The sequence below is a fragment of the Copadichromis virginalis genome, linkage group LG16, assembly GCF_057382275.1.
Source record: "Copadichromis virginalis isolate Kocher_CV1m ecotype Utaka linkage group LG16, C_Virginalis_male_GT1.1, whole genome shotgun sequence".
Classification (NCBI taxonomy): Eukaryota; Metazoa; Chordata; class Actinopteri; order Cichliformes; family Cichlidae; genus Copadichromis; species Copadichromis virginalis.
Genome location: NC_140633.1, coordinates 36442684 through 36456820, shown reverse-complemented (window position 1 = coordinate 36456820; position 14137 = coordinate 36442684). Strand labels below are relative to the sequence as shown.

Genomic DNA, 14137 nt, shown 5'->3' with positions numbered 1-14137 from the left:
GTGTGCAACTAACCAACTGCTACTGCTGAACTTGTGTCTAACTTTAAATAGTTTTCACAAATCCAGGATGCAAAAGCTATGAAAGTGGATTTTCAAACTTTTTAATCTAACATTTACAGCCCAAAACGTTGCTTTCTTGGGTTTTGTGCTTTTCCTTTTTTCCTACCAGGTGTAAGAGGTTAATTAAAAGGTTCATGTTTTTCTCACTGCCCAGGTCTTACAAGCTTTGTCCTTTTTTACAACAAAACTGCTCCATGTATGTCAGGCTTTTTTGTTTTCATTGCAGCTGAAGTTTGCAGCTTCTTTCAGCATTCATGTATATTGTAAATCAGAATCAGAGACTTTATTAATCCCGGAGGAAAACTGAGTTGTCATAGCAGCAAATATATCTCAAACATCAGGCACTCGTATAAAATGAGTGTAAAACAGAGATATTGATAGATAAATATTAAGATAAAGAGATAAAGATAGAGATATAGGTATAAATATACATATAAATATAAATGGACAAGTACATGTGCAAAGCTAGCATGCTAGCACTAAATGTGTAGCAATACTGGGAGACCGCAGGTTTTTTGAGCTGTTTTGGGCACGGTTTGTGATAAAAGTACAATTATATACACGATTATACAACTTAAATTTGGGTTTGTTGATGGAAAGCCACTTCCAGATTCAGTTTTTGTGTCAGTTTTATAAGGTTTAACTTTATTTCCTTGTCTATAGAGTGTTGGACATCAGAGTCATAAGTCTCTCATGTTAAACTTTATTAAGTAAACCATTTGTTTGATAAACATCGAACATTAGTAAATAAAATAAAGAAACAAACAAAACAATAAATTCTTTAGGCCCCCTTTGTTTTACAAGAAAAATGTTCGCCCCCCCGCGCGTGCACGCGCGCACGCACACATCCTCCAACCACACACACCCATATTTTGCTCCATTGTGGTTTATTTCACAACTCAAACATTTAGTAAACAATTAACCAAATACAAGTAATCTGCAATAAATTACAGGTAGTAAGAAAATAAACTACTAACTCTTTTACGCTACATCCACATTTACACGGCTATTTTTGAAAACGCAGCTGTTTCGTTCACACGTGAACAGCGTTTTGAATCACCGAAAACGGAGATCTTTTTAAAACTCCTTTTTTGCGTGTACATGTGAACAAGGAATACAGAGTTCGCCAGGCAACGTCAAAGGTATGTGCCCTTTTTCACGTCACGCTGTGCGCCACGTTTTTGTTTACATGAGATGAATTGCAGAATGGCAGATAGAGACAAAATACGTTTCTGTTAATCTGACTATCTTCAGGTTTTACAGCTTACATACAAACAGGCAGCTACTGTCCCTCCATTTACAAAGGCAGAGGCGTCACAGTGTGATTATGTTTGTGTAGTTGTTTTTTTCCCTGAGTAATAATATTCAACATTGCTATCAAATAAAAAAAAAAAACGCCTCTCTGTGCAAAATGGGTTTAAAAACAAACAACTGTGGGATACTGTTTGTCTGTGATTTGAACCGGGGGACAAATCGTGGCAGGATCAGCCTGATGTTATTTGTATCCCGCTGTAACTTTACTGTATAAAGCGCTAACATCTCCAAAATGTCAGGAGTAGTCATTACAACAAGTGTTTGTGAACTAAAAATCAAGAATGTGGGATACTGTTGCCATGGCTCTGCGCCCCTCCCCCTCCCTAGGGGGCGGGCCCCACACTTTGGGAAGGTCTGCTTTAGGGCATGTCGACATTTCCCATTTCCAAGGCAAACTTACGATGCTGAAAATGCAAATGCAACTTCAGGCTTGATAATTAGAGCTCGACTGATAAAGACTTTTTAAGATGCTGATATTAAATTGATATTTAAAAAGCCAATATCCTGGGAAATATCAGCTGATAGTTGTTAAGTCCATGATTCAGACACATCAATCATGAACAGATGTCTCCACCATTTGTTTCGTGTAGTTACTTGTTTCCACAGTGCGTGTCAGGTACTTCAAACATGTGTATTGCCAGCAGAGAAGTTCCAGAGGGCCCACTGGTGGGCAAACTTTGTACCATCAACACTTATAACACTCAATATCAGTCATAAATTACAGATGGCAAACTGAATGTAATGACTAATAGAAAAATAAGACCAGCCACTAAAGGATTTTTAAGAACAACACCGATAGAAGTATTTGGTGATTTAAAAAAACAGATATTCCGATAAACCCACAGATATTTTTTCTTTTGACCTAACATTTGTGACCGTAATAAATTGACTTGTTTAAGGTCTACCTTAACTAGATGTTACAAAGTCCTGTGCGTTGGAAGTGCCAACTGGAGGGCAAGCTATGCAACATTAACACTCACGTTAATATTTTTTTAATATATGATCTATGGTTTCTGAAAACAATGTGCACAGTTTTGCTACGTTTTTTTTTTTTTGGGGGGGGGGGATTATGCGACATACTAGCCAACATCAGCCAACAGGTTAGCACCTCTGACGCCACCTCAGCTACCTTTGCTACTAAATACTTAAGGATTCCTACAATATTTGTTTCATTGGTCCAACTCTTGCCTCACATAATTATTCCAATGATAAATTTGTTTTGAATGATACACATGAAATTTGACACCTTACACATAATGGGGGGTGGGGGGGTGGGGCAATGTCAGACTCTGTGACTTAGAAATTGAACATATGCCCCATGCAGACCCTCTGGTGTACCAAGTGTTGCGCCACCTCACATGTTCTACTGACCTCAGGTTGGCTAAAAATTACAAGGGGGCGGGAGCCCAGCAGTGAGTGGTCAGATGGTTCAGCATGCAGCTGTCGTTCTAAGACTTGCTGGGCTGTGACTGTCATTTCCCCTGACTGGTAGAGCTAAGGGGGAGATCATGAGTGGGGCGGTTTAACTCATGGGATAAGGTGGGAGGGGGGGGGCACTGTGCGACTCACCAGAGAGGACTTGATGCTTCCATTCAACCAGAAGCCAACCAAGAAACACTCTCAAGGCCACCAGGAATAAAGAGGAATCTCACTGAAGACTTTCACACAATGCTGAGTGAATGCGTTACACACTTCTGGGAACTGGTTACAAAAGTTTGAAAAGTCAGAGAAGACCACGAAAAGAAGGGGGAGAAGCAACCGTCACTTCTAACAGACAAGTCCAGGGAGCCGTTAATGCAACATGATCCAGTAGGTCTTGCCCTAAAAATACCTTCAGGCAGGAGAGCGGCAGCTATCTCTATCTGCTTAATTACCTGATGATCAACAATTTCTTTTTCTTCTTCAAACAACAGCTGCGGTTAGAGAACAGCAATTCAAGGAGCACTTAATCTTATTGACGTGTTTCTAAAGTAAAAGTAAAATGAATTTATCTCTCCAATGTTCAAAAACATGAACGCCATGTTAGCTGTAATGTATGTGTGTATGTGTGTAACCTGTAGCCTCTAATGCCCTTTTAAGGCATGACTACAGCTTGCTAAGACAAGGCCCAGGTAGTGATATAATCATAAAGTCCAGGTAGACTGTTTTAGCCATGAGAAAAGCTGAGGTGCAAATGACCCTGAAAAAAGGGGCAGATGAAGCAGGGGCACCACCAAGTCCCATCATCCCCCCAAAACGGTCCAAAGCAAGCCCAGACCAAGTTGTCCCGGAACCTCAAGGACCTGGTTACCACACCCCAACCCCACCGGTTTTTACACGGAAAATGAGGAACGCTGCCGTGGGGACAGGCTGTGACATCCGTCTGAAGGTGACTGTGGCTGGAGATCCACAGCCTTCCCTGTATTGGTACCATAACGATGAACTCCTCAACATGGAGAACCAAGAGTACGGAGGGCTATGGATTAGGGATTGCAAACCGAGTGATGCTGGTCTCTACACCTGCATTGCCAACAATCACCTGGGAGAGGCTCGGAGCAGCGCTGTGCTTGCTGTACTGGATCTGGGTGAAGGTAATATCCATCTGTCTAAAGGTTTACTTCAGACTGAATAGCTTTTTCTGGATTCACTTTGCAGGTTTTGACATGTGAAAATCCACTAAAACATTTTATACCACACTTTTCCAAAAGTAACCTTCAAATTAATTGGAAAAAACCCTCCAGTTTTCCCTTAAAAGTCCACTATGGTGCTTGATTGGTTCCTGAGCCTTTAGAATATCAGTAATCTCTATAAACAAGCATCTGCAAATGAATATGCAGAATATGAAAGCAAAGGACAAGGTTTTCATGACAAGAAGCTTTCATGATTTCCATTTGCAGTCTGATTATAGACCATCTTCCTCTGACCAGTCTGCAGCTAAACAGCGCACATGGAGAGCAAAATAGCAACTGCATTTGCTAAAAATCAATCTCAAATGTGTCCATGCAGCTTTTAAAAATGTAGCTGCACGTATTGATGCACGACTGATGGCAGAAGCAAATGTCTGAAAGTTATTTTTAATGGAAGCCAACAAATCTAGCTACAAACTTGTTGCTACGTGCTGCCAGTGACAAGTCAAAGCTTCAACAATTTTTCAATGCTGGTGGTGAAGTGTCAGTCATCGTATACATCCATGTTTTGCACATGTACACAAGGACATGGATGACGTGCTAGAGCAGCCGCTGATCCGTCTGTGAATCTATTCCACCAGGGTTGGAGTTGCAGTTAATATTCCAAAAAGGATGCAAGTTGCTCCATAGGCTTCATTGTCACAAGATCATTATTATAGCTCACCGTTCTTTTCAATGTTAAATCAGTTTATATCATTATCATTTCACTCAAGGTCAGTGCATGGCACTGTGATTGAAGCTGAGATTGAGGCAAAACACCTAAAATATAATCGCAAAATCAGATAATAAAGAATAAACTTATACGCACAAACAGCCAAATGCAGTGTGTGCTTGCAAAGCATATTGTTTTTCTTCGATGTTCTGTCCTGCTGAAGTGTGCAGTAAGATACAAGTATAGTCTCCCTTTGTGGTGCATTGTTGTTTGAGAAAAGCATGTAGTGGAAAAGCTGGATTTCCACCATGCATGCTGAAAATAAACCACCCTTAAGCCAACCGCTGCTTTTGACCGATTTAGCTGAGGTGAGTCCCTGAGAATGCATTACAGTTAGATTCCTCAATGTCTAACTGGAGACGCTCCGGAGGCCGGTGCAATGCATTCTTATCAACAAAAACCTCTTCTCATGCTTCTTGTCATCCCCGGCACTGATCTAAATTCAGCTCACCTGAGTGCTTTGACCACCTCAGCTGCTTTGAAAAATGGCATTAGCTGCTCCTCAAATTTGCCCTTCATATATCAGCCCCAGCATTTGTCATTGTTCTGCAGTCAGCACCAGTGTGTAGGGAAACTCTTGCTTAAGTTTCTAACTGCCCTTTCCTGCTGTTAGAATATATTACATGTGGCATGCATTTACGTGAGCAAAGATGTCAGAACCATCTCTCCTGGATACACTGTACTCACTTAAACATCACTAAAGTTTGGAAGATTGAAAGTGTTTTCTGGTGGGAAAAGGGACTGGGTCCTTATATAACAGTTTTTCCTCGTATCAAAGAACAAGAGAGATTGTGCAAGCCTAGGACAGAAAAATGGGTTCTAAAAGAGTGGTGAAGTCTGCAAACTGGACAGCTGATCACAAGAATTGTTTGTAGTGTAGGCAGCAAAAAAATACTGCAGCGTATAACATTTCCTTTCCTACATAAATATTGAATGCTTGGACACTGTCCACAAAAAGATACACAAAACTGCGCAACAGGATCTCACAACCAGGCTGTTAAACTAAACAAGTCTTGGTTGAGTCTCAATTTCTGTTTGATTGTTGGAAAAAATATAATTGGCCTTTCGTTTTAAAAATCCAGAAACCGCACATTAATCTGCAACATCATACGATATATCGCAGAAAAAACAAACCAGTGTCACCACCTCATTAACAAACTGTATGTATCAGAGAAACCAACACATTTAGAGATAAATAATGACCATAATGCAGAAGTCCTATTACATCCCTATCACGTGATACAGTATGACAATGTTTACAGCAATCACATTGCAAAAAATGTGCTTTCTTGTAAGCAGGCAACACAATATTCACATGAATGTTCATGTTTCATGTGATCAGTTTAACAATTGTGGAACCGTTAGCTGGACGAGAGCTTTGTCAGCATTTACAGCCTGTGAGGACTAAACAAGTCCTGTGCTGCTGGGCTTTTTATGCTGGGAAGTTTTCATTTGTCGCTCCATTTTAACCTTCACTTTGATTCAGCTCTCTTCTTCTCCACCATGTTCGTAGTCTACAGCTGTCCCATCACTCAATGATCCGGCCTGAACCTTTTCCCTCTCTCTTTCTCTCCCTCTCCCACCTCTTCCTCCGTCTTTGAAAATGTCTCTCTGTCCCGCCCCCCTTGTCCACCAACTCTCCCTAGTTATTTATACAGTGGAATGTGCCAGGCCTTAGATTTTTCTGATGTTAGCAGGCCAGCGTCTCTCCTGTTACACAGGAAGACATCACTGCTAATTTTAGCCGAGCCCTGCATGACCCACCAACACACGCACACTGATCAGGAAAAGGTACGCGTTTGAATCCACATCATCTAAATATACAACCAAAAAACTGTCTGCCACATGCTGAATGATGTCATGCCTTTTTCCTTATTTAGTTTTTGCCTTTAATTAGGCAGTTGATTTATTGTATTTACTCAGTAGCTGCATATTTACACATCCAGACACGGGGCCACAATAGCATTGATTCGTGTATTTCTGGCCACCTGCTATTAAGCTCCTATTAGCTTAGTCATTGCCATCTCCAGTGTGAAACATCTGACTCTTAGCTGCTAACTTAGTCTGTCATTTGGTGCCAGGCAGGTCGTATCAAAGCTTTTTGGTTCTTTACACCTTTGCTATGAAACCAAACAATAAGCTGAAAGATGATCGAAATATTTGCAGCGTTCTTTATTTTCTATTTTTGCTATTTTATACACAACACACATCTATTATCACCTTTTATGACAGTAAAGCAGCCAAACAGTTGCTCTTTGACACATCCAGCAGATACAGAACATTAGCTTTCATTTTGATTTATGTCTCAGGAAGCAGGAAAAACACTAAAAACATAAGGTGAGTGAATCACTTTGGTCACTGGCTGATAGTGATTTGATTTAGAAAGGTGTAGTGCCTGTCTGAAGCTTAAATGATACTGCTTGGCACTGCCTACATCTGGGAACATTAGCTGTCGCCACAGAGTGTGACGGTGGCCTTTTTCCAGTATGTTTGGATAGTTTCCTCACCGTGTTGTCTTCCTCCTAGACCTTGAATGTGAGTGAACAGGTGGAGCCACAGTTACACTGTGGAAATCCCCTACAGCGCCGTGTTGCTTCATAAGTACATCAACAAATTATTGTGTTTTTCAATGGACAGAAGGACAGGTAAGGGGTTTATATGAGCTGTAAATGGTTTAGAATATTGGAGTCTGTTTGGTCAGAGTTTTTGAGTGTGTCAGTGATGTCTTGTTTCCATCCAGCTCATAAGAAATACAGAAGGGCATCACGAGATGTAAACATGCACAAATGCTGATTTTTGTCCCAGGTCTTTAATTATTAAGGGTCTCAGAGACTAGTGACGATCTTCTAAAGTGTGTTCTGAAAATGATCTCACTCATAACTATTCTGTCTGATAAAAAGGCTTTTACCAAATATTAATTACAGTTTACTCATTTTATACACAGTCCAAGTATAAACAGTATTAACATGAACAATATGGTCACAAGTAAATATCAAATTAAGACATTCTGAAGGTCAATTTTTGTAGTTTAAATTTTCTATACATGTGCAAATTGAAGTTAATGGAAACAAAGAATTAAAGCTTTAAACATAAACAAATAGCTAGCTCTCTGGATTTCACTGCAATGTGCAAAAATATACTAGAGTCCATAGTGCACCCTTTAAAGATTTTTCAAGAGTCAAAAACCAAACACAGCTACAAACCATAATTCAGTGAATACATAATCCAAACTATGAAATATAATGCAACTGTGATTTCCATGTTTGAACAGAAGAAGGTGAAGTGATGGATAAGCAAAAGAACTTAGCAGCCATTAGGAATCCACACATTATGAAAAGAGCTTAAATAAACTGGTTACTAACGGTGCTGGTCACATGGCCTTGGATATGTACTGGTGACAGTTTTCTAAATCTGAATTCCAGATGACAAACTGAATATAATGACTAAGAGTAAAGACCAACCAGTACAGGATCTTTAAGACCAATACTGATGCCAACATTTGATTATTTAAAAACCCCAAAACTGATACGTTGTCCAATATTTTTTCTTTTATAAACATAAACAGATGTTGTGTGTTCTTCTGCACATGTTGGTTATGAAAAGATGTTTTCTGCGTCAGAGCCTCCTTCTCATCAGCTCAAAACAGTCCGGCTGTTTTTCTCTGGCCTCTGGCATCAACAGGGTACTTTGCCCAGAGATCTGCCTCTTACTGGATATCTGCTCTCTGTGAATGCCAGACGTGGTTACATGGGGGAAAATTAAACAACCGTGCCATCTTCAGTCACTTAAATAACCTTTTACCCCATCCTGATGCACAGTTTGAACTTCAGTAAGCACTGAGTTGCTGCCATGTGACTGGCTGATTAGATATTTGCGTTAACAAACACGTGAACATGTGTTGCTAACAAAGTGACTGGTGACTGTACATTTACATAACTATTCTAGAATGAGCTGTTGTAGCACACAGCAAGTGTAAAAGCAAAGCGGCCCATGATTTCATGTCATTAGAGCGTGAGGTTAACGTCGAAGTCACACATGATATTCAGCTGCCAAGGAAACGAAAAGGCCTGAGGTTACATAATCAACAGACCATGTAATTAAGCCCGAAAGGTGGCTCCTATAATGAAAGTGCTCACTACATTTGCTTTGTAATCATTAGTAATTATATGAACTATTATCTTAGTAATATAGACTTTATTCTGCACTCTCACACAGTCATTTTGCTGAGAGTACTGTGTAACCATGTGTGAACTGAAATGTTATTTTAAGCATGTTTCTGTGTACTGATTTATTCTACTGTGCAAGCAGGTATTGTTTCAATTGATTCAAACTGTACTAAAGATAGAATATTAACTGCAATTACTACGTCAAAACAATAAAGTATTATGAGCAGTTGAAATTGTCATGTGGAAAAACAACAATCTCTAGCAGTGAGCAAAGCTTGTGCAGTCAGTTAAAGCAGCCAGTAGGCTAACACATTTTCTGTGAGCTCGAACAGTGCTCCAGCAATGCAGAGGAGTGAGGAGGTCCCTTTTAGCTGTTGCGGCGATTCTCCCCCTCTCTTCCAACAACACAACATCGGCTCATTATACCCGTTGATGAAAAAGACACAGACACATGGGGAGGAAGGGAAACATGAAAAATGTCAACCAGTGCTGTAGAACACTGATCTCAAGAGGGCTGGATCACTCCCACTGGTTTTTCTGCCTATCGGTGTGCACTGCCTGTGGGGTGGAACGCAGCGGGGGAAGATGCTTACGCTGTCGCTGGCTATTGTGTGGACAGGGGGGCTCCCTCAGAGTGCATGATATGCATTCAACAGACATTTCCACCTGCGGACGGAGGTCTCTGCTCTGTGCTTTTCAGAAACGGATTCTCTCACAAGAGCTGCTGAGACTCTGACTTGTTACGTAATGGACCAAAGTGCCTTTTCTTTTCATTTTTCTTTCCGTTTTAGTGAGGAGCTTTTGTCTGCATGTTAGGAGAGTTACAATATGTAATAAGTTCAGTCTTTTTTTTTAATAGAAATTGCTCATGTTTTCTTAGGAAATTTGCTCAGTTAGGCGTGTAGTAATGGCTCGGAGCCCCCAGTGTATCTCGGGGAATACCCTGCTGCTGTGTGTAAGCCAAGACAAAAAATACCTGTCGAGGACATACCAGCAGTGCCTATGAAAAAACATTCAGACCAAAGAACAAAACAGGCAAGTGCTATTTCAATTTATCTTTCTCTTCTTCCTGCAGTGATTTAACCTTCATCTGTGAATAGAGCATTAAAGCGCCGTAAAATATTTCATTTAAAATGCTGACACCGACATTTTATAAATATTACTGTTGAACTGACCACACTGTTGTTTCAGCTGACAGTGGCAGAGGCAATGGTGCTGCTTAACAGAGCTCACTCTGCAAGTCCTTAATTGAGAAGGAGCAGTGTTACTGTGAGCTATAACCAACTAGAAACTCAGTCAACCTCAAAGCTCTTCCGTAGCTTTGAACTTCAGAAAACTACAGGAGAGTCTCACTAAAAGTTTCACTAAAATTCTTCCATGCAGTGCTGCGATGTTGAGAGGAAACTTCCAGAACTACTTGTTATACTTAAGGGCTCTTTGGTGTTATTTGGTGTGCACTTTTATGTCTATTTGTGCACCAGCAAACCGGTAGCAACTGTAACCCAGATATAGGGGTGGCCATTAGGGGGCCACTACAAATATTGGGGTGGCACACCAAAAACAGAACAATGCAGGGGCGCAGCGGAGGGGAGGGGGTGACGATGTGAAATAATGAGACATACAAAGTGACACAATACGAATGACAAACATCATATATGCAGGAAGAAATAACAAGTTTGTTTCAACTCATTGTAGGGTGTCTTCCTCTCTCTTGTGCGCACGTTTATTTAAACTATTACCAACATAGGGTCTTGCCGAAAAAGGGGCAGTGGGAGGGCCAGCAGTTTTTTGGGGATGCCTGCTGGCCCCCCTGGCTCCCCTTGGTGACACCCCTGCCCAGACAATCATTTATATTCTATCTCCTCTAACAGATTTCACAGTGACACTAAAAATATTCTTGACAATTATTAAATTGGATTTTGGAAACTGTAAGTTAAGCTCTGGTTTTTTTTCTGAGTGACAGGCTCATGTACTGTACTGTTCTGAGACTACAGCATGATTGATAATACCCTGTGCAGTCAGTCACAGTGTTATTAACTGTCAGTTACTAAAAGAGTTATAAAATCACTGTCAGCAGGGATTTAATATTGTCTGCTTCTCATGTGCAACCAATCAGGGACTTCCTCGGCTTATTCATTTGTCTATCATCTAACTTAGGTTCACAGTAGATATTGGGTAAGAGGCACAGAGGAGAGGTTGCTAGTCCACCGCAGAGCCAACATAGAAAGACATCACTGCTCCACCTTGACTTCAAACAAGATATTATGACATGCTAATTTTATACTACAAGCTAGTTTTATAAGGAATGCAAAAAAATGATACTGGAGTATATTTTCGTAATAAAAATATCCCGATTATAATTCACATTCATTCAGTTATATTTAATTAAAACATAAGTGACTTACTGGAGTCACTGCATAATGACTCTTCATGGCATGGTGGCACTTATCAAATGAACGAGGCGAATTGAAAAGAAGTTAATTAACTTGGGATGAAGAAGAAGAAGCACAGAAAAGTGAATCTGAGACCTCATTGAACTGTCCCAAGATTAAGACTGAATGATAATGGTACAACACATACACTGATACCATAAAATGGCTAAATATCATTTCTGTGTTTTGTCATTTTGGGGTATATTTTATGGATAAGTGGAAGAGGATGGGTGGATAGAGGGATGGTATATTTTAGTGTTGTGAAGAATGATTATTGCCTTGCAATATATCAAAGAGGACAGGTGCTGAAGTTGTATTTCTCAACTTTGAGGTGAGCGATTAAAGTGTCAAAGAGAAGGATAGCATTGCTTAATATAATGACAGAGTACAAATACATTAATGTTACCTGAGCTCCTCAAACCTGGAATGTCTACAAAGGACCAAAGTCATAGTCGATGAATTGTTATTGAAATTAATACAGGAAAAAAATGTAATACTTACATTTTCAGTAGAGCTTCTCCAAAGGATACAGGAACATGTATTTCACATAAAAGGAAGTCCATATTTGCACCCTGTTATTATGTTTCCCTAGACCTAACAAACCATATAGTTTTATTTATTTATTTATTCAAGCCTAAACAAGCATCGCATGAGAAAGTTAGTTGACGTAAAGGGCACAGCAATAAATTTTCAATTATTTAATGTATGTTTGTGTAAATTTTCAGTAGTTTAGTCTTGGACAAAATCAGCGGATTCGAATGACTGCTTTGGAAAAATAATGTGTCACACTGAGAAATATGATGTTATACTGTGTAATAATACTCTTTACAATGTTGTGTCTGTGTGAAAGTGTTTTACTTTGAAATGTAAAATTATGTTATGTGATATTAATATTGCATGAATGTGCAGTGTAGCTAAATACAGATTAAATAGCTGTGAGTAGGACTCTAAGCTTTTCTGTGTAGTTTATAGCTGACTTTTTTCTGTCTGCTGATTTCAAACAAGCCTGTTTTTGAAAACATTTTTCCACCATTTCCATTGTGGCCAGCGTTACCCTGTTGTGTTCTTTTACTGCAAGAGAACAAGAGATAGCTTCTGTTATTTATTTATTTCATTTTTTTATAAGTGGTTCCACCTACTGTGAAGCAAACACCTCATGAGAGCTGCTGGGATGCCAGTGACTCAATACTGCTTTCTATTTTGAGTCCTACCAATGACTGAATTTTCTCTCAGCCTGTGAAGAACAGTCATATTTATCAGATAGTACAGCTGGAACAGTTTTTTAGGTTTAAAGAGGATACATTTCTGCTGAAAATATGAACACACTTGTAGTTATTTTCTTCTTGTATTCCCTTCCTTGAAATAAATTTGCTGATGTCGTTGAAGTAATTATGGGTGACAAGACTCAGCAACAATTCAGCTGTAACAAATTTAGTATATTCAGCTTAGCTGTGCTAATGAGACCCTGGGGGCGTCAACTCATCAAGTAGAACAACTACATATATTATGAAATTCAGTTAAGTGCCACAGAAAATTTCAGTGGCATTACATAATTTCCTTTGGTATAAAGAAAGTATTCTGATTCAGATTGTTAGTCCCCCCCACTTCACCCCCAAAAGGGGGTCAGGAAAATCACTTCAGTTTCTTTCACCAAGCATCTCCATAAAGTGAACTGAACATGATAAGGTAATAGTGACGATATCCTGTCCACTGTCTGTTACATCTTTTGTTTCCACTGCAGAAAGACAGTTTTCCATTGTTGCCAAACAACATCACAGATGGTGCCATGCTTCATTTAGTAAATAGTTTTAGATTGTCCTTACTTTTATTTTCTGCTTTTTTTTACAAGTATGCTTTCAAATGCACTTTTATTTTCTCACCAAATAATGTTCTTCACAAACTGGTCTAGTTGAAATGTGATTACATCACAAGTAATTTTCCATTTATTTTGTTTTATTTATTTCAGATTCTGAAACAACAGAAGATGAAGGTGGAGACCAATATGAGACCAAAGAAGATAGCGGGGATGTTGAGGACCAGGCTGTGCCTGCAGGTATGAACTGTTTCTGATTTCAATCATTAATTTGCATCAGTGCTTACAGGATGGTACTGAGACCTGCTATGAGGTTGTAAGATAGTAGTACCAACAACAAGAAAGAAAATGGAGCTGAAGGCAATCACATGAACCTAATGAAAAATAACAGTTTTCATTTCCATTGTTTTTTTTTTCTCTAGTTTTCTTTTTGGCTACTTCTGACACAGAAACAAACATGTATATCTATCTATCTATCTGTCTATCTATCTGTCTGTCTGTCTGTCTGTCTGTCTGTCGATCTAGATCTATCGATATAGATCTATCGACCTAGATCTATCTATATATATATCTATATATATATATTGTGTACTTTTTGTGTTGGAGGTCTTTCTCTCCTTCACTCTTTTGCTCTCCTTGTATGTCTGATCAGGGAAATAACTGTCTTTTTAGAACCTCAGTTCTCCACAGTGGTTACCAGCAGTGTTCTATACAGATGGCAGAGCCTGCAGTGATACAGCAAGTCACTTCATCCAGTGTTTACATAGAAATATTATTTGGTGGAGATTTGAACATGAATACCTGACCTAGAATTTTTGCCATACAAATGTGTTAATGCATCTCTTCTTTCACACGAGACACAGTGATGGAAAAATGTGCCCAGGATGTCAGTAAAACACATGGACATGAAGATCACTCTAACAGGCAAGTACAAAACATACAGCATTGATGGTAACCCCAACAATTACAGTAAA

General features: G+C 39.4%; 1 protein-coding gene across 5 annotated transcripts in view; it reads left to right on the top strand.

Annotated features, from left to right (window-relative positions):
- The first annotated feature begins 2904 nt into the window (after positions 1-2904).
- The window catches only part of spegb (striated muscle enriched protein kinase b), a 41643-nt gene continuing 30410 nt past the window's right edge, over positions 2905-14137 (top strand). For 2 of the 5 annotated variants that reach the window (XM_085434644.1, XM_085434643.1), the window contains exons 1-3: positions 2906-3944; positions 13317-13403; positions 14027-14087. In XM_085434644.1, the coding sequence (XP_085290770.1) occupies positions 3527-3944; positions 13317-13403; positions 14027-14087 (566 nt within the window). In that variant the 5' untranslated portion in view covers positions 2906-3526. Of the gene's footprint in view, positions 3945-7210; positions 7398-13316; positions 13404-14020; positions 14088-14137 lie in introns of those variants that run through there. The other 3 variants (XM_085434642.1, XM_085434641.1, XM_085434645.1) reach the window with 3 other exon arrangements.